The sequence below is a fragment of the Palaemon carinicauda genome, chromosome 35 (genome assembly GCF_036898095.1).
Source record: "Palaemon carinicauda isolate YSFRI2023 chromosome 35, ASM3689809v2, whole genome shotgun sequence".
NCBI classification, from domain to species: Eukaryota; Metazoa; Arthropoda; class Malacostraca; order Decapoda; family Palaemonidae; genus Palaemon; species Palaemon carinicauda.
This window is the reverse complement of record NC_090759.1, coordinates 77,631,378-77,658,872: the sequence shown is the minus strand read 5'-3', so window position 1 is coordinate 77,658,872 and position 27,495 is coordinate 77,631,378. Positions and strand designations below refer to the sequence as shown.

The 27,495-nt window shown below is 39.2% G+C and overlaps 1 protein-coding gene across 1 annotated transcript; it reads left to right on the top strand.

The window, feature by feature from the left end:
- Positions 1 to 454: 454 nt before the first annotated feature.
- On the top strand, positions 455 to 27,495 carry LOC137627900 (alpha-2-macroglobulin receptor-associated protein). The gene is made up of 7 exons (XM_068359344.1): positions 455 to 754; positions 4,384 to 4,525; positions 16,045 to 16,206; positions 22,261 to 22,359; positions 23,442 to 23,532; positions 24,674 to 24,830; positions 26,745 to 27,495. The coding sequence occupies exons 1-7, from the start codon at positions 470 to 472 to the stop codon at positions 26,961 to 26,963; spliced, it is 1,155 nt and encodes a 384-aa protein (XP_068215445.1). The 5' UTR covers positions 455 to 469; the 3' UTR covers positions 26,964 to 27,495.

Below are 27,495 nucleotides of genomic sequence, written 5' to 3'. Positions count from 1 at the left end.
ATACAGTAAGTAGCAATAGAGAAGACGCATACAATAGCATTATACAACAGCAGCAAGATACAATAGTAGTCATAGAGGGCTGTAATCAAATGGGTTACCTTATAATTCCAGATGAAGGATAACTCAAGTAAGGTAGTTTAAATAGACTATAAGTATACTTATAAAGCCCTTGCATGTAAATACAGTAAGTAGCAATAGCGAAGACGCATACAATAGCAAAATACAACAGCAGCAAGATACAATAGTAGTCATACAGGGATATATTAAAATGGGCTACCGGATAGTTCCAGATGAAGGATAACTCAACTAATGTAGTTTAAATAGACTATAAGTATACTTATGAAGCCCTTGCATGTAAATACAGTAAGTAACAATAACGAAGACGCATACAATAGCAAAATACAACAGCAGCAAGATACGATAGTAGTCATAGAGGGCTATAATAAAATGGTCTACCGGATAGTTCCAGATGAAGGATAACTTTCAACACGATACGAGAGCAGACGATGACGTCACGACAACAACAATAGGAAGCAAAGTTGAAGTGTCTCGAAGGTTTCCTACATTTCAACAGCCGATTTCGTCGCCCAAGTTGTTTAAAATGCGTCTACTTATATTAATATCGCTGCTGTTTAGTGTAACGGCAAATCTACGTGAGAATAAATACTCAGAAGATGCTAATACGAAGGTACATTTCGAAAGAAATCCTTTTCGGATGGCCAAGCTGAACCTTCTATGGGAGAAGGCGCTGAAGGTGAATATAATTGCCGGCTCTTTTTCGCTTTCCTTTGAGTATATAGATTAAGAATTCATTTTGATTAATTTTAGGTATTTTATATCACAGTAAATTATCATATATGTAATAAAATGTAATCTGTGTGGTCATACCAACTGTTGCTTACTTAGGGTCCTGTCCTAGGCCCTAGGCTAGGTCAAGATGGTGGTTTGAGGTATAATAAACGTAGACTATATTAGTTCTGATTATCTATCATACATTTTATTGGGTGCATGTATCATAGTGGCCACCTGTATAATGATGACGGCTGACTAAGAATACGGCAGTGTAAGGGGGGTTCACTAGGTAAGTGGGAGCCTTTGTATATCAGCGGCCAGTTCCTCACGCATTGATTGAAAATGAACATCAGCTAACTTATACTTTCTCCCCTAACCTAACCTACAAGCCCCCCTGCAGCCCCCTTACACTGTCGTATTCTAAGCTAGCCATAATAATACATAGAGGTGGCCGCTATCGAACATACACCCCAGTAAGTGGATAAGGACTCGGTGTGTAGGTTAGGGGTGGGGAAGTTTATTTTAGTTGGTGTCCATATTTTACCCACGCTAGAATAACTGGCTGCTGATATATGAAGGCTCCGTGATTATATATCCTTGCACCATTTGTAAACATCGCACCCTTCTGTTACCCCCGGACCCAATGTAGGACTCATGTCCTTACTTATTGGGACTTTTTGCCCTTTATCAACCCTTATCGTACTGTAAATCGAATTAGGATATTGAATTTGTACTTGAATTATATTCTAGTATCTCAGAACAACACTTGGGTAGAATTATACTTGCCAGAATTCATCCTTATTAGGCTAACACATGAATAGCTTAAGCCATATCACAATATATTCATTGGTGAAGGGTTTTATGGTATTGGTGCATAAGAGAACATTATTAGTTAAAGGTCGTCTTTATTACTTGAGAAGTACTAGTTTCTTACAGTTATCGGTAAAATCGTGGAACAGTGCAATAAACGATTTGTAGAAAAGAAGACTGGTGTTTAATGTATCTTGTGGTGTGTGAATGTTTTTTATATGATTCTTGCCAGAAATCTATAGTTTTTATAGTTCTTGGGTCAATTACCATAGTTGAAAAGCTATTTTGTTGCGCTAGGTATTGTCATCAATTACGTCCTAAACGCCTTAGAATAGTCCACTTGTCTAATAGTACTGATATTTAGTTTAACTATTTTAAACTTGTTTTTTTCTGCCAGTCATAGTCATAAAAAAATAATCACTGTAATAATATTGTAATCACACACAGTCAAAACACTATAGCTTTTGTTTGCCAGGCCTTCTGGATGCAAAAAAAAAGTGGTTTTCCATCCCACTTTTTATGAGTCGTTCATGGCAGTGTTCATCGTATTACAAATAATTCCTTAATTAATTGTGCTGAGGATTTATTGCATATGCTTGATTCACGAACAATTAAACATTATTTCTTTGCTCCTATGTTCTGGCAAACGGAACATGTTTTGCTACGTGCGTTAGCCCTGTGGGTTAGTATTTCGGCATTAATTACCAATTGTACAGACTTGAAGGGGTGACTGCACACTTTAACGAAAAGGGGTGAGCTGTAGCTTCGCGCTCCAGCACTTTTTCGAACGTGGGCTTAGCTCTCAGACTAAATATATCAAATACATTTCTACCTTAATCTTTCATTAATAAAATAAATAAAATAATTGCTATAATTATATTGCATATTCTGATATTGTAAATAAATAACGAAGACATTTAGAATTTAAAACGTTGGGCCCTTTATTCTGTTTGAACAAGTAACTTCCAGAAAAACACTGATAGATGGTGCACCTATCAGTGTTTTTCTGAAATACCGAGTGGAAAGAGTCTCCTGTGTTATTTGCTAAGATGAGGAAAGAAGCAAAGCTTGTATTTTTTTTTTTTTTTTTTTTAAATCTGTAACTTTGTTGATAGAGGTTTTGGCTTGTATCTAGGATTCAAAATATTGCACAGTACATACTGTATTTGTAAAGATCTATTGAGTTATGAAAGTTTCAATGTCCTAACTAATATTGCACTGTTCTATAACTAAACACAGTTACTGTCATAAAAACCATTCAGAACACTTGTATATACCCACAAAAATATTTACTTCGGAAGGATAATTATGAAAGTTGGCTGTTTCCAATTGTTTCTCTTTTTGGGTGGATCATTGGTACTTACGGTAGTTTAGGTTCATTTAATTCTTTAATGTTACATGTAAAAACCTTGCCATACAGTATAATGGTTGGTCTATTGGTAACTACTGTAAAATGTTACTTTACTTAAACAAACAAAGACTTCGGACATGTATATAAGGTCTTCAGCTACTCTATGCAGTAGGTATATAGAAGCCAACAAAGAATTGATCAAAGTAATGTGAATGTGTGATTACAGAAAGTTAAGATTCATGGCTGGATTTTGGTGAGATTATTACCATTGAGATTGCAGCAGATATATGTGGTGTTTAGACAGGGAAATTGCCTGAATTGTTTGGACATGTGATAAGACTATATAAGAAACTGTTAGTCAGAGAAGTCATACATTTAGAATAACAGGATATGAAATTTTATGAAGGTTCAATAAATCACAGAAATGGGGACAGAAGAAGACCTGATTACTTTCAGGCTGAAATATCATGGGATTGGTGTGTGGTGGAAACTCATTTCATGTAAAAAAAGATTCAAGGAAATGACAAGCCTACAGGTTAGTTTTAGGCTTGAAGTTTTGTCCTTAAAACAGCACCATCAGATCATGGTAGGTTCCGTAATGGCATATCTTTAGGCATACTGAATATATTTTAACAGTGTTGAAGTTTGGTGCATAAGCATTATTTCACACACAACTCCATTTTCCTTTCCGATGGTTGTTCGAGTGATTTTAAAATTAAAGCGTTTGTATTTTCTATTTGTGCTGTTGTTATTGAAGTTTACAGTACAATTTTCTTTGATAATGGTGATAGTATTCAAATTTTTTATTTCTCAATGTAGAAAGTTACCCAAGACTTCATTTATAGTTGAAAAATAATGAAGTGATATTGATAAATTAAAGGTATTGAATATTGAATTTAGGATACAGTAGTTACTAGAAATAATAACTACACATTATATTCAATAAACTGTTTAATAGTTGTACTGTTTTGAGGTGTCCTGTAGTATGAAGTTTAGTCCCATGTAACTCATTGAGGAAGAGATTTATCCATAAAACATGCACAATTTTTTCTTTTGTTCTTTTTTTTTCTTTTTCTTTTATTAACCCTTTTACCCCCAGGCTCTTTGGAAATTTCCAACCCTTAACCCCCAGGGGGTTATTTTTTTCCCTGCACATTTTGCAGTATATATTTTTTAAATTGCTCTAACAACCTTAATTTTTGTCATAGAGAGGTCAGGTTGGTCTCATTCTCTTGGAAAATGCCTGAATTTTTTAGCATTTTTTTGCAAGGACGTACCGGTACATCCATGGGGGTAAAGGGATGGGTTTTGTGAAACGTACCAGTACCGCCTTTGGGGGTAAAAGGGTTAAGAGATTAGAAACAGGAGCAACATTTTTGCAATACTGTCTCCATTTTTGTGATATAACTTCATATGTACGGTAATTGCAGAGGCTATCCGAACCCAAGCTGAAGTCCCTCTTATCTGAGCTAAAAGTACAGGATAAAGAAGAAATGACTTTGAAGAAACTGAAGTTGGATGCCGGTGATAAAGATGGTTTAAAAGAGGCAGACCTGAGAAAGAAATTGAGAGGTAAGAGATGAGTAATTTTGGTGTATATTCATAACAAGGTAATGTTTGTTCCTATGACAATATAAACCAGACTTTATTTTTTTACATAGAAGTACATTATACAGGACTTTATTGTACAGTGTATGAAAAAAATCATTGTAAACATTTTTACATGGCCCTTTTCTTTACTGTATAAAGTTTATCCTGAAATTAGTTCTCTTCATTTTCTTCTCTCCTATACCTTGTCTTCCAGAACTCTTATCAGGACTAGGCTTTTTGTCTATCACCTTGGAAAAGGGTGCACAACAACTGGTCCTGGATGGATCTACACGCTTCGTACAGTCAAGTATTGCTTGTGGAAAAGTTAACTGGTGGCTGGAGACTTGTAATAGACCTCTTCACCTTGAATGAGTTTGTTTTCCAAACTCCATTGAAGATGGAGACGACAAGCACCGTAAGAGCGGCCATCAGGAAGAACAATTATATGCACTCTGAATCTGAGATAGGCATATTTCCAGATCACAGTCCATCAGTCATTTCTTCCAAGGGAGATGATTCTTCCAATTCAAAGTAACTTTGCTTTGGATTGTCACCCCCCCCCCATGTATTCACTCGATTATTCTTACTTGTGTGTTTGAGCACATGCCAATGTGATTCGGCTACTGAAATACCTGGACGATTGCCTGATCTTATCAACCTCCCAGAGGTAACTCTTTCAACATTGAGACAAACTTTTCTCCCTTTGCCACAATCAGGTTATTGTAGTAAATATGCAGACGTCCAGCCTCCCATCCAAGCAGATGATGGAATATCTAGGGAAGTAACTAGGCATGGCAAAGGGAAGTGTCTTTCTGTATGATATTCTGGTTACAAGACTTTGAAGAGTGACACTCCCTTTTCTACACCATCAGCATCTACCAATACATCATTGGCAGCAGTTACCGAGTCATCTGTTACTATAAGAGAAACTCGTCCCTCGTATCCGTGTACAGTATATCACTTTAATGGTGTCTGAAGAGACACTAGTCTCCAATCAGCAACCCACCTCATCAGCAAGTTCCTGTGGAACTGGAGTCAGGTCCGATCTAGATTGGTGGCTGAGGGATGAGAATATCTTCAAAAGAACTCCTTGGTAGTATCCTCTCCCAGAGTTCTCTTTTCAGATCTGTTAAAAGCAAGGTTAGGGTACCCATTTACGGAACCATTCATTGCAGGGCGCTGATCACAAGAGAAGAGCATGCTCATCAACCTTCAGGTTCTGAAAGCAGCTCTTCTTGGCACTGCAGTCATTCCAGCAGGACCTATAGACCACTCAGCAGCATTGATAAGGGACAACAGTATTGTACAGTAGCTAAGAAGTACTGTTTCACAGAAATTTTGTGAGTTGGCTATGCTGGCTCATGAGTGGGCACTGAGCAAAGCAATTGAGCTGTCAGTGAGATTCATTCCCGACAAAAAGAATGTTATCGCTGACGCCCTAAGTCAACAACTCAAGTGGTGAAAAGCTTCTTGCCTTTGTGGTTCCCACAGCTTCTGATTTACTGCTCACAAGTTCCAGATCAGGCAGTGGCATTAGCGAATGAATTTCAACATCTGTGGGATGACCTAAAGGTCCATGCTTTTCTGACGTTTTACCTGATTCAAAGGGTGGTAAACAAACCTCAAGAGGATGTTAGTAGCCCTTAAGTGGCCCTAAGCAGAATAGTACCCAAACCTTCTAGTGCCTCTGATCGAGGTTCCAAGAGAGTTACCAATTTGGCCCAACTTGCTCTGCCAGCCCCACCAGCAGAGGCACCATAACTCGGTGACATCCGTGTTGGTTCACCGGTGGATACTACAGTATATAGCATCTCCAAGTGGAAGGCTTTCCGCAAGGCACAGCGCATTAGAGAACTTCGTTATAAGTTGTAACAATCGAATGCCTGCTTTACTGAAATCATACTCCTATTAAAGAGGTCAGGTATGTATAGTGAGGAAAAATACAAATTACTTTAAAAATTTGTGTTATTAAAGTAATTATATGTAGAAACCACAAAAGTGGACACGTGATGAGTAATATTTTTCATAGATATGCAAACTAGAGCATTTTATCATGCTTCCACCTCAACCATTGTGTACAAGTTCTTTCGCAGGCATAAAAAGTAATTATTTACAGACTAATTAGTGGGCAGAATTCCGGCACTTGCCTACTTGCCACCAATTAACTACCTTTACAGGTGAGCGAGCACTACCCCGCTATTCTCATATCTGCCAGTAATTAACCACCTTAAGAGGTGATTTTGCACTACCCTCCCACTCACCTAATTCCGCAATAGTTAACTACTTTGTTACCAGGCTTCATCTTGCACCAGAGAGACTTAGGTAAAGGATTCTGGTTTGTGTATCTATTATAAAAGAAGTTACTTGAACATTTTTTTATATCCATCCTTGAATGATAATGGAATCAGATTAAAGTTTTGCATTTTTTAGATTGTGATATATTCCTGTTAATAGGTTTCTCTTAGTATTTGTCACATACTCATCATTGTGTTGTGACAGAATGTTAATTGATTACAATTTTAAAAATTATGATGATGTAAACTGCTGTAGTATTCATGAGTACATAGTCAGCGGTTGGATACACTGTTGATTACTTTTCAAGATACATTATCCCTTTTACCCCCAGGCTATTTGGAACTTTCCAACCCTTAAGCCCCAAGGGTTATTTTTTTTTTCAAGCACATTTTGCAGTATATATTTTTTTTTAAATTGCTCTAACAGCCTTCATTTTTGTCTCAGAGAGGTCAGGTTGGTCTCATTCTCTTGGAAAATGTCTAAAGTTTCTCAAAAAATTATCAAAGATATGCAAAAAAAAATATAAATAGCAGTTTTTTTGCAAGAACGTACCGGTACGTCCATGGGGGTAAAGGGATGAGTTTTGTGAAACGTACCAGTACGTCCTTTTGGGGGTAAAAAGGTTAAACATTTTACTGTACTCTGCAAAACTAGGAGGTGCTATTTTTTTTTAAATTATATTAATTGTCCTTATTATGATTCGTTGTGTGCTCTTTCCTTGTCCTTTGTTTTCATATTTCCCGTTATTTCATGACAATATTGTTTATATATCTAAATATTTGTTTCCATGATAAAACTCAGTCACAGGGTCTCTAAAGTAATTCTTAACAGATGGGTATGGTCGTCTTATTTAAAAGAATATACAGTAGTTTTTTTCGAGCATAACATCTGTTTTGAGACAATTTTTATGGCTTTTAATGAAATTTAACAAGTTATTTTTAAATATTTAACTTAGCCAGTGAATATATAATAGCTGCAACTCTGCGGCTCGACAGAAAACACACTCAAAAAACTCGCGAGCGATCGCTATGAAGGTTGCGGGTGTGCCCACCATCGCCAACTGTCGGCCAGATACCACTCTTGTATGTAAACAAAACCTTCAATTCTTCTCTGTCGACGTTGACGACAAGACGTATCAATACTCGCTGTAGAACCTGGAGTTTTCTCAACATATTTGGTGAAGTACTTCATTTTGGTTTGAGCTTTCGCAGTGCAGGTGTTTTATCTTCATCTTAAATCTTGAACTCGTTTTTGGATAGATTTAATTTTTGATGACAAAGAGAGTATGGACTTTCTTTGACTTTTAAATGGCCGACCCTTCCCTTAGACGGAAGTGTGTTTTAGGCTTTTAGCAATTATCTTATCACGTTATAAATTAATTATAGATTTTCCTCTACAGTAGGTCCTCGGGTTACGACGGTCCCGACTTACGCGGTTTCGCCGTTACGAACGCGCCCCATAAAAATATAAAAATAATATTAAGCGTCGTTCCGTCTTACACCGTTAGCGTCGTAAGCGACGTAAACAATTGCGAACTAGTTTCTAGCGCGCGGTGGATGAATACGCTTTGCGGTGGTTGTGGGCGAGGAAGACGGCGTCGCTCAGTTCCACTCATACGCCATTTTTGGTTGTGATTGCCTGTTCTTTCTCTCACGTGTTTGATCGTTTTTTTGAACTTTTTGCCCTTCATTATGGCTCCAAAGCGCAAGGCAGATTCTTCTGATGGTAGTGCATCGAAGAAAAGGAAGGCCATCACCATGGAAGTGAAATTAGACATTATTAAGCGGTCTAAAAACGGTGAAACGCCAACGAACATTGGCCGATCGCTTGGCCTTAGCCGTTCGACCGTGGCTACTATCCTTAAAGATAAGGAGCGCATTGTTGAACACGTAAAAGGATCTGCTCCAATGAAAGCAACAGTGATAACGAAACAGCGTAGTGGTTTAATTATCGAAATGGAAAGGTTATTAGTGCTTTGGTTGGAAGATCAAAATCAACGGCGTATTCCAGTGAGCTTAATCGTTATTCAAGAGAAGGCTAAAAGGTTGTTTGAAGCGTTGAAAAAAGAAAGGGGGGGAGAAAGTGAAAGTGAAGAGTTTTCGGCTAGTAGGGGTTGGTTTATGCGATTTAAGGCTCGGGCCAATTACCATAATCTTAAAGTGCAAGGTGAAGCTGCTAGTGGGGATGAGAAAGCAGCAAGTGAATTTCCTAAAGCGTTGGCTGAGATAATTAGGGAGGGGGGTTATTCTGCTTATCAGGTGTTCAATGCGGATGAGACAGGTTTATTCTGGAAGCGCATGCCTAACCGCACGTACATAGCAAAGGAGGAGAAGTCAGCACCCGGTCATAAAGCAGGCAAGGAGAGGCTAACTTTAATTCATGTGGTAAGGAATTGTTTTCTTTTTTTATTGATATTTACTTTAATTCATGTGGTAAGGAATTCTTTTCTCTTTTTCTAATATTGTTTTTATGTCATTTGATACATTTTATTATAGTACAGTATACAGTAATACTTTACAGTACAGTACAGTACGTATATTTATGGTGTTCCGACTTACACGGAAATTCGGGTTACACCGCGTCTTAAGAACGGATCAGCGTCGTAACCCGAGGACCCCCTGTATATATTTTATATCTCAACCGCCTTTATTAGGCCTCTTCGATTAGCTTTCCATTTATAATAAACATCAAAATAAATTTTAATGATTTGTTTATATGCGACCTTTCCTGAGAGTAGGCGGTCCTAACTTGGAAACCGAAGTTAAACAACGTTGAGCCCTTTCAATCGTAAATAGCTTTTAAAGAGCTAATGATTTAGAACTTATTAAATGAATATTTTTTAATAGATATTTTATGAAAGATTTTCTTTGAATAGTCTTCGTACTGTTTCAAAGATGAACTAACGTTTAGTTTATTTATGCTACGCAGTTTGTGCTCTATCGTTACGATAGAGAGAGAGAGTATCACGGTTTCACTTTGCAGAAAGAGTAAATCGATTCTGACGTTTTGTTCATTCTTCTTTCAAAGCTTAAATGTTTTAAATTCTATTTTAAAGGAACTTTTTAATTGAAAAACCTTTCAGTTTTTTCCTTTGGTCAAATAACCTGTTTTTTTGACGAAACGTAAGTGGGCTCTTCTCTTAGGTGCGAAATCAAGAGAGAGAGAGATAGAGACGGAGGGATAGAGAGGAGAGAAAACGTTCCGATCTTTATCTCGTCCCAAGCGGGTAACGTTGTTCTCGAGTTACTCTCGTCCCTAGTCTCTGTACGGGGAGAAAGGATAAAACGTTTTTAGTTTTTTATTCTCGTCCCAAGGCAATGTATGGTGAGAGATTGAAAACGTAGTTTTGAATGAACTAGTGTTTAGTCTCTTCCCCAGCCACTGAATTTTTTATCTTAAAATATGTTTACTGTTTTTTGCTGGTATTAATGTGCTTGCATTATACGACTGATTTCGCAATTACAACCTTTTGATGAGGGTAGAATTGCGTGCTTCAGGTAGAAATCAGTTTTATTCATACCTAATGTGAATTGTTAAAAGATTCGATTTCAGTGAAATAAGTGCAAAACAGAAAATCGTAGTGATAAAGTGATATTGCGCAAAGTATTATCAGTGTTGCGACCGAGGGTTCGTCTGTTCGTGCCTGTCGTTCGCCTAGTCCGGGACCTCTTGCAAGCTCCCAAGCCCAGGGGAGAAGTAATGTCGTACGACTCATGGGTTCGAGAGGCCTTGATCAGCGAACAGACGTTCCCTCTATGGTATCGGGTGTATCTTACCAAGATCACCCCTACCATAAGGCGAGAGAGAAGATTTTCTCCTCGTCATCCGAAGGCTTTTCGCATAAGAAACCGTGAAACAAGGTTTCGAGGCCCTTTAAGCGAAAGTCAGTCCTTTCAGGACAGGTGCAGCGTCCTGGTTTTAACCATTAGGACAGCTCTGACCCTATGCAGTCATCGGAAGACTGCTCACCGCCTAACAAAAGCGTAACACAGACTCCGAGAGTCTTTTTGTAGGCAAGGTTTTGCGGTCACAGACGTTACCCTCGTCTCTTACCGCAACCATTCCCGTTGATCCTAAATGGGTTGTACGGCAAGACATGCAGAATAAGCTTGCCTCCCTTATGGAAGACTATTCTGCCGATAAGTCCGTTGAGCCTAGCCGTTTATCTCATCGAGATCCTGGCTTTCAGCCACCCTAACGTTCCTTTGTGCTTCCTGTTGACGTTGGCGTAGCTAAGTCACGTCAGTCAGGTTGTTTAGAACCACACTCGATGCGGTCTCGTGTGGATTTTCAGCCACATTTGGACGTTAGGCCACTTGCTGATGCTCCTGTTGACGTTCAGGACGTTCGCTAACAATCGGAGTTGACTTGTTTTGACGCTGAGCGTCAACCTCCGCATTCTAGAGTTGTTTTGACTGCTCAGTCTAGGCGGTCAAAGCAGTCTCGAGTGGACGCTGTGCGTCCTCACGCAACTGTTGTTGTTGACAGTTCACAGACTGTCAAGCAGTTACATGACGTTGCGTCCTGGTCTCTCGCACCTGTTGTTGTTGACAGTTCACAGACTGTCAAGCAGTTACATGACGTTGCGTCCTGGTCCGCTACTAATGCACCAGTGGGTGTGGACTCTGCTTGTAAAGCATTGCCACCACGGTAGGTCTCTCCCTTGCTTGAGACTCAGCTATTATCGGACAAGGTTCCTTCAGATGAGGAAGTTGCTGTTCCCCCTCCTACTGATATTCCCTTGAGGACTCTGTCAGACGGAGAGGAGCCTAAAGCTGCTTAGCCCTCTATGGACTCTAAATAAATCATGCTGATTTTTAAGGATCTTTGTCCGGATCTTTTTGTAACTGCTGCTCCTCGTTCGCCTAAACGTCAGAGCTTACACTAGGCCTAGCTACTTCGAAGCCGTTGTTTTATAAGCTAGTGCTCTCTCGCTCTTCTAAGAGAGCTTTACGTTTGCTAGGCGACTGGTTTATCACCAGGAGGAGTTTGGGGGAGACAGCCTTTGCTTTCCCTTCTTTTAAACTGGCTTATAGAGCGAGAGTCTGATATGACACGAGAGAAGTTCTCGGCTTGGGAGTTCCTGCCTCTGCCCAGATAGACTTTTCAAACCTCATAGACTCTCCCTGGCGCCTGGCCATGAGACGCTCCAAGATTTTACAGGTCAACTTCACAGCTGTTTTCGAGCCTTTGAAGTTTTGCTGTACAATTATGTCATGCATAAACAAGGCTTTCAGGGATGGCTCCAATGATCTGACAGCCACGTTCTCTGCAGGAACAAGTCCCTCAGGGATGGCTCCATGATTTGGCAGCCATGTTCACTGCAGGAGTACGTAAGAGGCAAGTGCGCTCAATGTGTTCATTGTCAAGACAAACTTCACGATGAAGTCTACCAAGCTGTCTTGACAGCATTTATGGAAGGCGACTGGATGGTCTCTCTCGACCTTCAGGAGGCATACTTCCACATTCCTATACACCCGGATTCCCAACCGTTTCTGAGGTTTGTTTACAGGAATGTGGGGTACCAGTTTCGAGCCCTGTGCTTTGGTCTCAGTCCTGCGCCTCTCGTGTTTACGAGGCTCATGAGGAATGTGGCAAAATCCCTCCATCTATCGGGGATCCGAGCCTCCCTGTACTTGGACGACTGGCTTCTCAGAGCATCGTCCAGCCTTCGCTGTCTGCAGGATCTACATTGGACGTTGAGTCTGGCCAGGGAGTTGGGACTTGTGGTCAACCTAAAAGTCCTAACTGATCCCATCCCAGATTATTCTATATTTGGGGATGGAGATTCGCAGTCAAGCCCTGCTCGAAGTCCAACTAATGCTGAAAAGAAAACGTTTATTCAGTCAGGAGTTGGAACAGTCTCGTAGGGACTCTCTCATCCCTGGAGCAGTTTGTCTCACTAGGGAGACTACCCCTTCTGCCTCTCCGGTTCCATCTAGCCTCTCACTGGAACTAGGACAAGACATTAGAGACGGTATCATTCCCAGTCTCCGGACCAATAAAGGCATGCCTGAAATGGTGGGACAGCAATATCAGTCTGAGAGAGGGACTATCCCTAGCAGTCAAGAACCCAAACCACGTGTTGTCCTCAGACGCGTCGGGTTTGGGTTGGGGTGCGACCCTGGACGGTCGGGAATGCTCGGGTCTGTGGACCTCAAGTCAGAAGAGCATGCACATCAACGGCAAGGAGCTATTAGCAGTCCACTTGGCCTTGATGATATTAGAAAGCGTCTTCGAAACTAAGTGGTAGAGGTCAACTCAGACAACACCACAACTTTGGCGTACATCTCCAAGCAAGGAGGCACACACTCCTTCACGCTGCTCGAGATCGCAAGGGACCTTCTCTTATGGTCAAGAATTCGAGGCATCTCCCTGTTGACGAGATTCATCCAGGGGGACTTGAACGTCTTGGCAGACTGTCTCAATCGGAGGGGTCAGGTGATACCCACGGAATGGACCCTCCACAAGGACGTGGGCAAGAGTCTCTGGGCTACTTGGGGTCAACCCACCATAGACCTCTTTGCCTCCTCGTTGACCAAAAGGTTACCAATCTTTTGCTCTCCAGTCCTAGATACAGAAGCAATCTACATAGACGCGTTTCTACTGTATTGGTCTTTTATGGACTTATATGCATTCCCACCATTCAAGATAGTCAACAAGGTACTGCAGAAGTTCGCCTCTCACGGAGGGACAAGGTTGACGTTGGTTGCTACCCTCTGGCCCGCGAGAGAGTGGTTCACCGAGGTACTTCAATGGCTGGTAGACTTTCCAAGAAGTCTTCCTCTAAGGGTAGATCTGTTACGTCAGCCCCACGTAAAGAATGTCCATCAAAGCCTCCCCGCTCTTCGTCTGACTTCCTTCAGACTATCGAAAGACTCTCAAGAGCTAGAGGCTTTTCGAAGGAGGCAGTCAGTGCGATTGCAAGAGCTAGGAGAGCTTCTACCATTAGAGTATACCAGTCGAAGTGGGAAGTCTTTCGAGACTGGTGCAAGTCAGCATCTGTGTCCTCGTCCAGTACCTCTGTAGCCCAAATCGCAGATTTTCTTTTACATCTGAGAAAGGTTCGCTCCCTTTCAGCTCCCACGATTAAGGGCTACAGGAGCATGTTGGCTTCGGTCTTTCGACATAGAGGCTTAGATCTTTCCAACAATAAAGATCTCCAAGATCTCCTTAAGTCTTTCAAGACCTCTAAGGAACGTCGTTTGGCAACTCCTGGATGGAACTTAGACATGGTCCTAAGGTTCCTCATGTCAGACAGGTTTGAGCCATTACATTCAGCCTCCCTGAAGGATATCACCCTCAAGACACTTTTCCTAGTGTGCTTGGCTTCGGCTAAAAGGGTCAGTGAACTTCATGCCTTCAGTAAGAACATCGGCTTTTCTACAGAAAAAAGCCACTTGTTCACTTCAACTTGGTTTCCTGGCCAAAAATGAACTGCCTTCTCGTCCTTGGCCTAAATCTTTTGATATTCCTTGCTTATCAGAGATCGTAGGCAACGAACTGGAAAGAGTATTATGTCCTGTTAGAGCTCTTAAGTTCGATTTAGCTCGTACTAAGTCATTACGAGGGAAATCTGAGGCATTATGGTGCTCAGTTAAGAAACCTTCATTGCCTATGTCAAAGAATTCTTTGTCATATTTTATCAGATTTTTTTAATACGAGAAGCTCATTCTCACTTGAATGAGAAAGACCGATGTTTGCTTAAGGTTAAGACGCACGAAGTTAGAGATATAGCAACCTCCGTGGCCTTCAAGCAAAATAAATCTCTGCAAAGTATTATGGACGCGACTTTTTGGAGAAACAAGTCAGTGTTCGCGTCATTTTACTTAAAAGATGTCCAGACTCTTTACGAGGACTGCTACACACTGGGTCCATTCGTTGCAGCGAGTGCAGTAGTGGGTGAGGGTTCTACCACTACACTTCCCTAATTCCAATATCCTTTTAATCTGTCTCTTGAAATGTTTTTAATATTGTTTTATGGGTTGTTCGGAAGGCTAAGAAGCCTTTCGCATCCTGGTTGATTTGGCGGGTGGTCAAAGTCATTTCTTGAGAGCGCCCAGATTAGGGGTTTGATGAGGTCCTGTTGTATGGGTTGCAGCCCTTGATACTTCAGCTCCTGGGAGTCTGTCAGCATCCTAAGAGGATCGCTGGGCTCCGTGAGGAAGACAGACTTACAAGGCAGAGTAATCGTCTAAGTCAACTTCCTTACCAGGTACCTATATATTTTGGTTTTGTTATATTGATAACTGTCAAAATGAAAAAACTCTTAGCTTATACACTGTAAACATAATTAACTCTGGTCTCTACCCACCGCCTTGGGTGTGAATCAGCTATTATATATTCACCGGCTAAGTTAAATATTTAAAAATGATATTTTAATTATAAAATAAATTTTTGAATATACTTACCCGGTGAATATATAAATTAAATGACCCTCCCTTCCTCCCCAATAGAGACACAGCGGGACGAGAAGAATTGAAGGTTTTGTTTACATACAAGAGTGGTATCTGGCCGACAGTTGGCGCTGGTGGGCACACCCGCAACCTTCATAGCGATCGCTCGCGAGTTTTTTGAGTGTGTTTTCTGTCGAGCCGCAGAGTTGCAGCTATTATATATTCACCGGGTAAGTATATTCAAAAATTTATTTTATAATTAAAATATCATTTTACCAATCATCTTTTTGTTATCAGAGATATTGGTTTTTCTGATTTGTAGTGTTGCCTAATTTTCCTGATTAAGTTTCAATGCAAAAATTTTCCTCTTTGTGAATATATATAGAGGCCCTTTGCTTCAATTGGCGTAGGAGGAGATGATGATAATGAATATTTATAACCCTTTATTGTTAATGGAAATGTATAATGAATACTTAACCCTTTTACCTTGGAACTTTCCCACCCTTAATCCCCATGCGTTTTCCATTTTCAAGAACGTTTTGCAATAATTTTTTTTTAGATTGTGCTGACAGCCTTAATTTTTGTCATAGAGAGATCAGGTAGGTCTCATTATTTTGGAAAATGCATGAAGTTTTTCATATAGTTACCAAAAATATGCAAAAAATACAAATAGCAGCTTATTGCAACAACGTACCAGTACGTCCATGGTGGTTAAGGGATGAGTTTTGTGAAACGTACCAGTACATACTTTGGGGGTAGACGGGTTAAGCGTTTACAATATTTTGATGTTTTTCCCTCTTTTTTTTTTAGCTATAACAGTAAGGTACAAATTGAGTGAAGACCTTATGGGTGGATTACCTAGTTACGAACCCTACCAAAATGAGGTACATGACGAGCAGATAAATAAGGCTATTTTCAAGGATAAGAAGCTTAACAAGTTGTGGAGCAAAGCCGAACAGTCTGGATTCACAGGTAAAGAACTTTTTTTTACTTATTTATAACTTATTTTACACTTGTATATTACTTACCCTTTTACCCCCACCACATTTTGCTTTATATTTTTTTTTCAAATTGCTCTAACAGCCTTAATTTTTGTTGTAGAGAGGTCAGGTTGGTCTCATTCTTTTGGAAAATGCCTGAAATTTCTCATAAATTTATCAAAAACATGTAAATAACAGTGTTTTGCAAGAACGTACCGGTATGTCCTTTGGGGGCGAAAGGGTTAACTATTGTGAAAGTTCGTTCAATTCAGCTTGTCTAATTACTATTATTACTTTCTAAGCTACGACCCTAGTTGGAAAAGCAGGATGCTGCTATAAGCCCAAGGGCTCCAACTGGAAAAATAGCCCAGTGAGGAAAGAAAATAAGGTAACTACAAGAGATGTATTTAAAAATTAAAATAAAATATTTTAAGATCAGTAACAACAAAAATCTTACATATATAAACTATAAAAACTTTAAAAAAACAAGAAGAAGAGAAATAAGATAGAATAAGGTGCCTGAGTGTACCCTCAAGCAAGAGGACTCTACCCCAAGAACAATGTTTTGATAGAGGGATAATTGAATTCTCTATCTTTAAGTTTTATAATAAAAATCAGAAAACAAGGATTAAAGAAAATTTAAGTAAGAAAACTTCGGAGATAAATTTTCCTTGAAAAGTTACATCCACTTTTGACTGACTCGTGATTCTAAAATTTACCTATAATTTAACACCAAAGTCACCATAGAACTTATCCCTATTAAAGGACTTAAGGTTTTTATAGCTGGAAAAATACAAATTACCAGTAAAATTTGTTATATATTTAAGTTTTAGTGTGCGATATAGTACCAAATATTATCAAAACTTGCAACAAACTTTAGCAGTTTGGTGTAAAGGAGCAATATTTCATAATGAAGACCCCAAAGGCAACAGTGAGGTTTTCTAAAGAAATCTTTCTGTCTTAGACACACTTATATCATGAAGTACTGTAATTTAAAAAGACTACCAAGTTAAAATTGTGGACTGTTAGAGCTGGATTGAAAGGTATGCTCTCAAGTGAATGATGGAAATTGTATAAAGATATATAGTTAAGAGGTCGAATAGCTAAGTGGTAACATTATAAAGAGAATTGATATAAACTACTGGACAGAAAGTCGTGCACCAGTTGGAATACAGGAACTGTGTGCCATACTTTTACCTGTGTTAACAGTATACCATGCAATACACTTACAGGAAGTCAAAAGCAACAGCAATTTTATACATTGAATGTTCTTTGGGATTGTCTTGTAGATGGACATGCCTACTAGACCTCGGAGGTTTATGAAGCAGTATTACCAGCTCTTCTCTCCCATGCCTTTGACATAAGGCAGAGCACCTTTATCCATTTACAACTTGGTTAGTAGCAAGTCAAAATCCATCTCGTATAACCATTACATGATATCAAAACTTACAATGAAGTTTTCACATTAGTTGGGTCAAATGTTTTAGTTGTTCCAACGCTCCATACAAACTTTCTTCATAGGGAATATATTTTTGACGAAGCTGGAAACTAGCCATAAGACTTTTAGCAAAGTATAACCACTTACCGCTAGTTAGCGGGGTTATTTCCGGCCACTTATGCTTTTGGCTCGATGGAGTGCAGGCAGTCGCTCTACCATTAACAATACAAAATGGCTTTTGACTTTCTTGCTTTTTCTCTTCCAGGTGAGTTTGGTTTTTTTGGATCTTGTCATGCAGGTTTTTCCCAATCATGAAGGTTGCCAATGCAGCACCGTCATGTCCACCCTTGACACCAATCCCCATTCCCTTTGTCCGGCTTGCAGAGGTCACTTGTAAGCTGGACTCGCCGTGTAATAAGTGTCGTGAGTGGGTGAGGTTTGGGAGGTGGCAGAAGTCCAAACAGTATTCTTCTTCTTCAGGGTCTAACCCAAAGGTGAAGAAATCCCAACTTCTTTTCCCGTTGGCTCGATCCCTCTACGTTGACTCTGCCCTAATGTTCTCCTTTGGAGGACAGCCGGGTAAGAGTGATTGCCGCTTGACCCCTGAACAACCCTGGGCACAAAGGACGCCAGTTCTTCCCTTAGTGAAGCAGCGTCGCCCTCTGCCGAAGGGGAGTCTTTGTCCATTGACTGTGTTTATGAACTCTGGACTTCCTTAGGGATTTCAGGTCCCCTTTCAAAGGAACGGCTTTTGGAGATGATTCATCTATTATTATTTTTACTAGCTAAGCTTCAACCCTACTTGGAAAAGCAAGATACTATAAGCCCAAGGCCTCCATCAGGAAAAAATAGCCCAGTGAGGAAAGGAAATAAACAAACAAAAATAATGAACAATTGAAATAAAATATTTTAAAAACAGTAACCTATTCAAAACAGATATTTCATATATAAACTATAAAAATACTTACATCAGCCTGTTCAGCATAAAAACATTTGCTGCAAATTTAAACTTTTGAAGTTCTACCAATTTGGTGGCAGAGGAAGCGCACTCCTGCCGCCTCTGAAGTTGACCTTGGTCCTCCTCTCCGAGATTCTGAAGGTAATGCACTGTCTGTCTCTCTCTCGTGACCTTACCTACAACTCCCTCTGTTCCTGCTCGCTCACCTTTTGTTCATATCACTTCGTCGTATGAACAAGAACAAGTGCAGACTAGTACTCCTCAGACTTTCCAGTCAGGTAAGCTGAATACATCTAACCCAGAGTCTGGCTTTAGCTAGTCTCATGACCTCGCACATTACAACACATTCTCTCAGCCTAAGTACACTCAGCGAGTTGAGGGTGTACGGAGCTTCTCTCTGAGGCGAGTTCCTCTCTCATTTGCAAGTGACACTTGCCTCTCCTTAGTGGTTGCCTCTACGGGGATTTTGGAAAAGTGTTACTCATCGATGCCTCTTTCCAGCCCTTTGGAGCACAGTGACTGGGTGGCCTGAAGATTGTGTTCAGTCCCAATCCCCCACTGTCATGGCCTGCATCACCAGAATGTTCCAAGTATTGTTAAACCCGGATCTTCTGGCCTTGCACTTGAGGTTTCATTCCTTCCTGGGAAAAAAAAAGCCACCCTTTCTGCTGAATTGCTCAAGGCTGCTCATCAACAAGCTCCTGCTGGAGTGTTGGAGAATGTTCGTGCCTTATCACATGTAGCTTCGGCTCGCGAACACTTGGCACTTAGTTTACTGAGAGTGTCATGCGCATTGCCGCGTACTCATGCACCGAATGAGGTGCGAGGGTGAGCTTTTCTTGAATACAAAGATCTAAGCAATACCCTCGTTTTACATTTGCAATCATGTAACGAGCTGCACAAAGGGCTACTTAGGTTTCGAGTGTGCAGACGGCTTTGGCAGCGCTAGGTCGTGGTCAGGAGAACACTACCTTACAATCACCTGTACATCCGGAAGGGAGAGCACATGCACACATTATGGAATGAGCCACTTCAGTAGCTCGCCAGCAAACACCTGTTCACTCTACTAAAGTCATCTTCACCCAACTCGGGATTCTCACATTCAAGTTCCAAAGCACGATTACTCCCGCAGCGCTTCTGCGGGTGTTCATTCGTTTACAAAGCGCACCCCTTGGCTCCTCGACTTGGTCAAGGCAGTCCAACAAGTAGTTTCTGGTTGTGGCCAGGTTCCACCTGTCAGTCAGGCACCTCTGATAGTACCCAAGGTGGGTACTCTTCGAATACCTCTTGAGGTATCAGATTCCTTAGGAAACGTCTCTCTTCCATCCGACACGAGACATAGGAGCTCTGTCATCAGACAGACTCCTTTTTCTTCTGTTCTCCTTTTTCACCTCAATATTGTCAAGAAATCAGAAATATCTAGACTCTAAGGCTATGAACATCGGCCTAGACCTTAAGTGAAGAGACTGGGAGTTATTCCAGACATTCCACAAGAGAAGGAGAAGGCAAAGGAAAGGAAAACCTGCCCCTGGGGACATACTACACCTTAGAACTAGCAGAGGCCTCGTAGATCTTGTTCACGGATGATTATCGATTATCTCTGGTCGAGATTGTCCAAACCGAACACTCCGCCCCACCATCGGTAACTGCGGATCTCCCCCCTCACACCCCTGAAGACCACTAGGCCGACAGTGACTACAAGGAGGAATCCATCCTCACTTCTCGCTGGGTTTATGTCTCAACTGCGAGAGAGGAAGGATACTAAGACCTTACCTAAGAACTAGGCTTTGAAAGCTGAAGCAAACTTATTGGTGCATGATTCTCTCTAATGATGGCTTAGGTCACGATGGTATGCTGCCAAAATCCACCAGTCCTAAGATCTTGGTCTTAGAACAAAAAGTCAGACCATGCTTTTGTACAAGTACTTTCCTGTATAAGAACTATTAATTCCCTGGAAGACCCAACGTGCCCCCTGGAAGGAAAAGATACCATCCTAAACTTACTCTCTTGACACTCCTAGACCAAGACTAGCGTATCTTTGCGCTGGTCTCAAAGGGAGTGAAGAGTGCTCACACACAGATTGCAGGAGGCTCCCAGTCCCTTTGGGCGAGAGTTTCATTTCGGCTACTTCCTCCACTGTACGTACGGCAGAGGAAATATTATGAGATCATGGACAATGCCCCATCTTCTCTGCTGTTGGGCTCAGAAATCCTTTCGCTAACACAGAATATGACTCTTTAAAGATGGGCAGCATTACTGGTCCCATTCTCAGCAATGGACACCACAATGTGTCAGACGACCTTCACATTCCACGACCAGCAAGATGTAACCCTCAGGAACCTGTATACCTTCTCCATTGGTCCTTTGGTGGCTGCACAACATGTGGTCTAATCACCTCAACCTCCCTTGCGCGACAAGTAGCAGTCGGTTGAAGGCGGGCGTTGCCCGGGATTACTCTGGGATGAATGACAGGGTGACTGGCTTCTTCTTTCTTCATTGTCCCTCTCTTGGGGTACAGCCCCTTTGGTACACTGCAAACTGGCCTCCTCCATCTGCAGGTATGAACCTTTTCCCTTGTGTAATCTCATATATGAAATATATATCCTTCCAGTGAAGTTGGAGGCAGGCAGTGTCTAAGGCTGGAGGCGAAGTTTTTCTTCTCCAATAATTTTTACTTGGACAAGTCACATTGCCTAGTTATCATACAATCACACTGATTGCCCAGGCTGTTAACTCTCGCATATATACGAGAATTTAGCGAAGTGTCAGGGTGTTCCTCTATTAGGGTTGTGCGAAACACTGAAGGCACACGCTCTATAAAGAGCGAAAGAGTTTGTATGGAGTGTCGGAACAAATAACAAATTTGGAATAATTTTTATTTTTTCTAACAATAGAAATCCTGGACTCTTATACAGATTTGTCCTGTCATCACCCATCCCCCTTGCAAGTTCTGCCTGCAATCAAAAGTAACGGTATATCACAGGTGTGTGTGAGTGGGTGGCTAATAGTACCCCCAATAATGCCCCCCCCCCCCACTAACTAGTGGTAAGGGGCTATTCCTTGCTAAAATTCTAATGACCAGTTTCCAATTTTGCCAAAAGTATATTCCCTAAAAGAGCTCAAGGTTAGTATCGTTAGGAAAAAATACAAATTATTTCCCAATTTGTTATATTTTTGCTCTTAGTTTAAAATAATTTAAGCCTATCTTTAGATGCGGTATGTGGTTTTTCAATGAAATTTGAAAGACCAATGTAACTATGTGAAGATTTGATTTTATCATAGTTAAATTGGTTGTCTTTAAGAAAATGCTTTCACCTATAGTGTACCGAGGTTTGCATAGATGATTATGGAATTTTATTATTAATTTTTCTCAATATAGGCCATATTAAAATTGTGCCCCATCTTCAGCAAGTAATTTCCATAACGTAATTGTTGAAAACTGTCTAGACCTTTATCATGTTTTGTTTTTTAACTGAAAGTTTCATTTTTGATACAGCACAACAGTTCAGAGTATTATCTTGCCAGACAATCAAACGTTAATTGACATATAAGTAGTTCTTGTTAATTCAGTTTTAATTCATTCTACTAGTATCATATTTTAATAAAGTTATGTGTTATTGCTATGTTACATGTTAGATATCTTTTTACAGAAACAGAATTGAAAGCTCTTAAAGAAGAGTTCATGCACCATCAGGAGAAGGTTGATGAATATTACTCCCTTGTCAGCAAAGCAAAAATTCAAGAGCAAAGTAAGTGGCTTAGATACTAAATGTGTGCTTGTAATTTGCATTCTTCTGTAAGGGTTATTGTACCTGAATAATTTCCGATCAAGTTAGGTACAAGAATCGGTATGTAGATTTTTTGCAGCATCTCTAATTGAGTTAGCTTTTGGAAATAAATAAACTATGAAAAATAATGAACAATTAAAATATTTTAAAAACAGTAACCTATTCAAAACATATTTCATATATAAACTATAAAGAGACTTACATCAGCCTGTTCAGCATAAAAACATTTGCTGCAAATTTGAACTTTTGAAGTTCTACCAATTTGGCGGCAGAGGAAGCTCACTCCTGCCTATATGTTTAATTTGTTTCTTAATTTTATTCCATGTCTTAGTCTATTGCTGTTTTCATCCTAATATTGGGCAATATTGAGCAGAGTTGTGAAGGACCTCAAAAGAAATTCATGTATAAAGTTAGTGTAGGTTTCATTTGTAATGATATCATATTGTGGGGTAGGGTTTAGGTCTATACTTATAATTCTTTCAAGGGAAGCAAAGCAATAGCCAAATGCTACTACAATATTAAGGGTCTTGCAGTCTTAAGCCTCAGTGATTTCAAATGTCAATTTAATATTGTAATAAGCCAGTTGCGTTCATTTCCCAAAGTTTTTTCCGGATTAAGGGAGGTGCCAAAACCTATGGTATTATTAACCCTTTTACCCCTAGGCTATTTGGAAATTTCCAACCCTTAACCCCCAGGGGGTTATTTTTTCCCCAGCATATTTTGCAGTATATTTTTTTTAAATTGCTCTAACAGCCTTAATTTTAGTCATAGAGAGGTCAGGTTGGTCTCATTCTCTTGGAAAATGTCTGAATTTTCTCAAAAAATTATCAAAAATATGAAAAAAAAAATTTTATAGCATTTTTTTGCAAGGACGTACCGGTATGTCCATGGGGGTAAAGGGATGGCTTTTGTGAAACGTACCAGTACGTCCTTTTTGGGGTAAAAGGGTTAATAATATGAAAGAACACTTGCAGAAGTAAGTTCTATATTTTATGTATTGGTATTTACTCTTTTCTGATGATCTTTCAATTTTCCTTTAATAGATGACTTGGACAATGACATCAGGAAGATAGACCTCTTTCAGGAGTTGGAAGCTTCGGATAAATATTCACAGGACCCAACCAATACTATTCGGTTAGTGTTTTATTTTTATTCAGGTTTTGTTCAATATACTTTAGTTACTGCTAATAAAGTTTTGTTTTAAATCTGTTATAGAGCTAATATGTCAACTAACAGAACAGTACTCGGATTGTGAAAATTTAAAAAGAATTTAATTGTATTAAAACCAAGAACAACAGAATTTTGGTGTATATAGTACATACTGCACTAGGTATATTATAAAGGGATTTTGACGAAGGAAAAATCTATTTCTGGGGAGAGACCTGTGACGCCCGGCGAAAAAGTCCTTCTTTGTACTTTTTCTGATATAAATCTTCCAAATATACCAGAGAAAATTAAAAGCATGGAATGCAGAGGTTACAACCCTCGCGCGAGCACCTTGTTGGTGTCGTATATCTAACAAGGGCGTTTGTAAAACACTATTCACAGGCTGTCTTCCATTTAGATAATCCCTTCATCAAAGGGGGAGGGCCGTGACAGGCCCTAGAGAATACAGTTGGGTTACCCTACCGACACCCACCACTCGCGCTCACTAGGTCATCCTTCTGTTTTGGACTTACCAGCAAAGTTGATAAGTGTTTTGCCCAGTGTTTTTCGAAGTGATTGTCGTTAATTCAACATGACTGACGTTGATACTTCACCCTTACCAATGTTAAGTACCATAGTTTGTTTTGGCAGCTTTTGACAGTACCGGGCATTTGTTCTGTTTCCAATATGGTGGTTTTTAGTTTTGGAAGCGATTGTCTTGCCGAGGTATCGGCAGCCATTTTGGGTTATGTTCGCTTCGGTAAATATTCTAGTTAAGTATTTTGATTTGTACAGTTATCCATTATCTCTTTTGCCACAAGAGGTTGGTTTATCTAGTGATTACCAGACCTACATATAAATTGATCTAGTATGAAATAATTGATTATAAAAGGATCTCTTCCAAAATTATGACAAGATTTCATGTTCTTAGAGATTGAGAATGTTGCACAATAAATCAACTCTTAGAAATCAATATGAAAAAAACATGATAAAACTGCATAAGTACGTATAGTTTTCTGTGTGAGAAGGGAATAATTTGGAAGAGACTCATGAAAAATCTCTGGAAGCATGTTTAGAACACTTTAGAATATATGTTTATACATCATATCTTGAATTTGTTACTTTACAGAGAAAAACATAGAGAAATAAAAGACAGTTATCATCGTTTGCACAAAGTAACATCGACTGGCCCTGATAGCAAAGAATTTATTGAACCTAAAGTATCCGGGTTATGGAAACTCGCAATCAGAGGTGACTTTACTGCAGAGGAACTCGAGTCTCTCCATGTAAGTTCACTACTTTATTTTCTTATCAGAAAAACTTTGAGAATGGATGGTAATTAAGTGTTGACAGGAATAACACAGTCCTTTGTAAGGAGGAATTTTTTGATTTTTGCAAGTGTCTTCAGAATTATAAAGTTAATAATAAGTAAATCCATGGATTCTATTAAGTAATGTAATCACAGAAACCAGTTAATTTTGCTGGCCATATACAGACTTAGGATTTGAGTTTAGTATCTATTTTAGCTTGCCTTTTAATCAATGACACATTTTGGTTTGTCTAAATATGTTGTTAATATTTCTGCTAAAGTTTTATTTCTGGTTTAGATAATTTGCCACAGTATTACTGTGGATTTTTACAGAAACTTGGACAAAGGGTGATCCTAATGTAATTGGTTTTTGGGGAGGTATAGGAAATGTTTTGGGTTGCGAATTTCTCAAATTTTCCCAGTTTTAAGAAGCCTAAACCTTTTGCAATCAGATCTAATGATTGTTCCCTAACTTGCATCATCAATAATCTTAGTAAATAGTTTTACATGGTCATTGCTTACTTGCAACACCTTTATAAACTTTTGGAGGATGGATTAGACAGTCCTGATGAGGCTATCTTATGTAAATGCTCTTGTAAGTATTGGTATCTCTGTCCCTGTTGTCATTATCATTGGTCGAGTAATGCATACGCCTGGGAGCTGCCGACTGTCAAGTTATCTTTGCCTCTAAGCATTTTGTAATATAACCTTTCTGGTTTACTTGTTTGTGTCTGGTAAACCCTAAAATAACTTGAATGAATAGGCTGTACTTGATATATAATCATTAGGATTTGTGGTAGCATATTGTAGACTTCATTGACTCACTATCTGTGAGTTAGGAGTTCAGGCCCCATTTAAGCCTGATAGATTTCAGTTATGTCCACATTTTTGCTGTTCTCGTGAGTCATCAGCAGTCATTGTGTCTTAGCTTGAGAGAAGAGAGGCTTTTGGGTGTTGGTTATGTATGTTTGGTCTCTTGGACATATCCAGTCTCTTAAAAATAATTGCTACTGAATTTTTATGAGCATTTTGTACAGATTGCATACCTTATAGCACAAATTTGTTTATATCTATAGTCTGGGTACAGCTCTATCACCATGGTAAACAGTATCAAGCATTACTTTTTCAGATTTTATCTTATTTATTGTTTATAATTTTTCTCTGAGTTAGTTATTATCTGATCTTTGCTCAATATTGTTACAGTTTTCTTGTAGGTTCACTAGAGGAACCAGAAAGTGAGAATGGCACACAAAAAGATGTTAGGCCACCTAGCATCAAATTGTAGTGTTGGCTTTTACTTCTGTAAAATTAATAATTTCTTAATGGTAAAATTAGAGGTCACAAGTTTTTATGAAGATAGTGTGTAGGCTACTATCAGCACAAAATCATATGGGATAAGTGTAGAATTATTTACCCATATTTATTCCTGGGATGGAATGATTTTAATATGATACATTTGCTGAACTCTAATATTCATAGAATTGACTCATGTATATTAAATGAAAAAATTGTTATTGTGAATATCCTCCAAATTAACAATTAATTCAAATCAGAGTTCCATTGAATACACTGTGCATTAGTTGTAACACGTATATGAGACTTTCTTCTCTTGAAATAGTGAATATCTTTAGCGAGTTGGAACTGCCATTTAATTCATTATCGAGAAAGTTTACTTATTCTGTAACAGTGTCTGATTTGAGATTTTAAAGCAGTGATAGAAAACGGGCTAGACTAAATGATAATGGATCTGAGAAGCATACAGGCTGAGTGTAAAAACCATAATTATGTTTACTCTTTTGAAGATTCCCATTGAAAATATTTTATATGAAATGCCTAAAATATTCTCACCCTGTTTAATACTAATGGAGTTGAATATTAATTTCTCCCCTAGACTGAGTTGAAACATTATGAACACCGTTTGTTAAAAGTTCGTCACATGACCGGTCAGCTTAATGTACTTCAGTCACGCGCAGGTGATGACATAGAAAAATTGCAGACTCCTGAAGGCCAGCGATTAATGGAAGAGCGTGTTGCCAAACAGCAGAGGAAAGTAGATAAGTTACACGAGGACTTGGAAATGAGGATTCTGCAGCGACACTTGGAGCTATAATGTCATTCTGTCTTACAGTGTAAGGTCACAAAGTTGTGTAATTTTATACAGTTGCCAATTTCATTCATAGGATACGTATAATCCCAGGTGAAAATAAGGGCATCATATGCATTATGTTTCACAGACTAATGGGATCAAACTGTCTTAATTTGTAAATTGTACCAATTAGGAATGCTATTTTTAATACTTAAGTAAAGTACAGTAATTTTACACTTGAAAGTTACCCATTAGAAAAGGAATTAAATTTCTTAGTGTCTGTTCAAAAAAAACTTTAGAAAACAGATTTTTAGTAATAGAATTGCACAATTTTCAACATAAAAATAGTAGCAGATGGCAGCTGAGTAGGCTTCTGTATTCCGAGTACAGCATAGTGTAATGTATAGTGTTATGTAAATTATAGAGTTGAAGAGGCTGTGCCGAGTTATTTTGGGGTATTGATTATCTTTTATATACTAACTAGATAAAAGGGCACTGTCAAATTTTATGATTCAGCGTGAAACATTGTTATAAGAGTATTAAAGATTTATATACA

Excerpts from the sequence above, each read along its gene's own strand:
- LOC137627900 (XM_068359344.1), top strand. The coding sequence starts at position 470 with ATGAAGGATAACTTTCAACACGATACGAGAGCAGACGATGACGTCACG. Across the intron at positions 16,207-22,260 it reads CGAACAGTCTGGATTCACAG|AAACAGAATTGAAAGCTCTT; the intron begins GTAAAGAACTTT and ends ATCTTTTTACAG. Across the intron at positions 24,831-26,744 it reads AGGAACTCGAGTCTCTCCAT|ACTGAGTTGAAACATTATGA; the intron begins GTAAGTTCACTA and ends TTTCTCCCCTAG.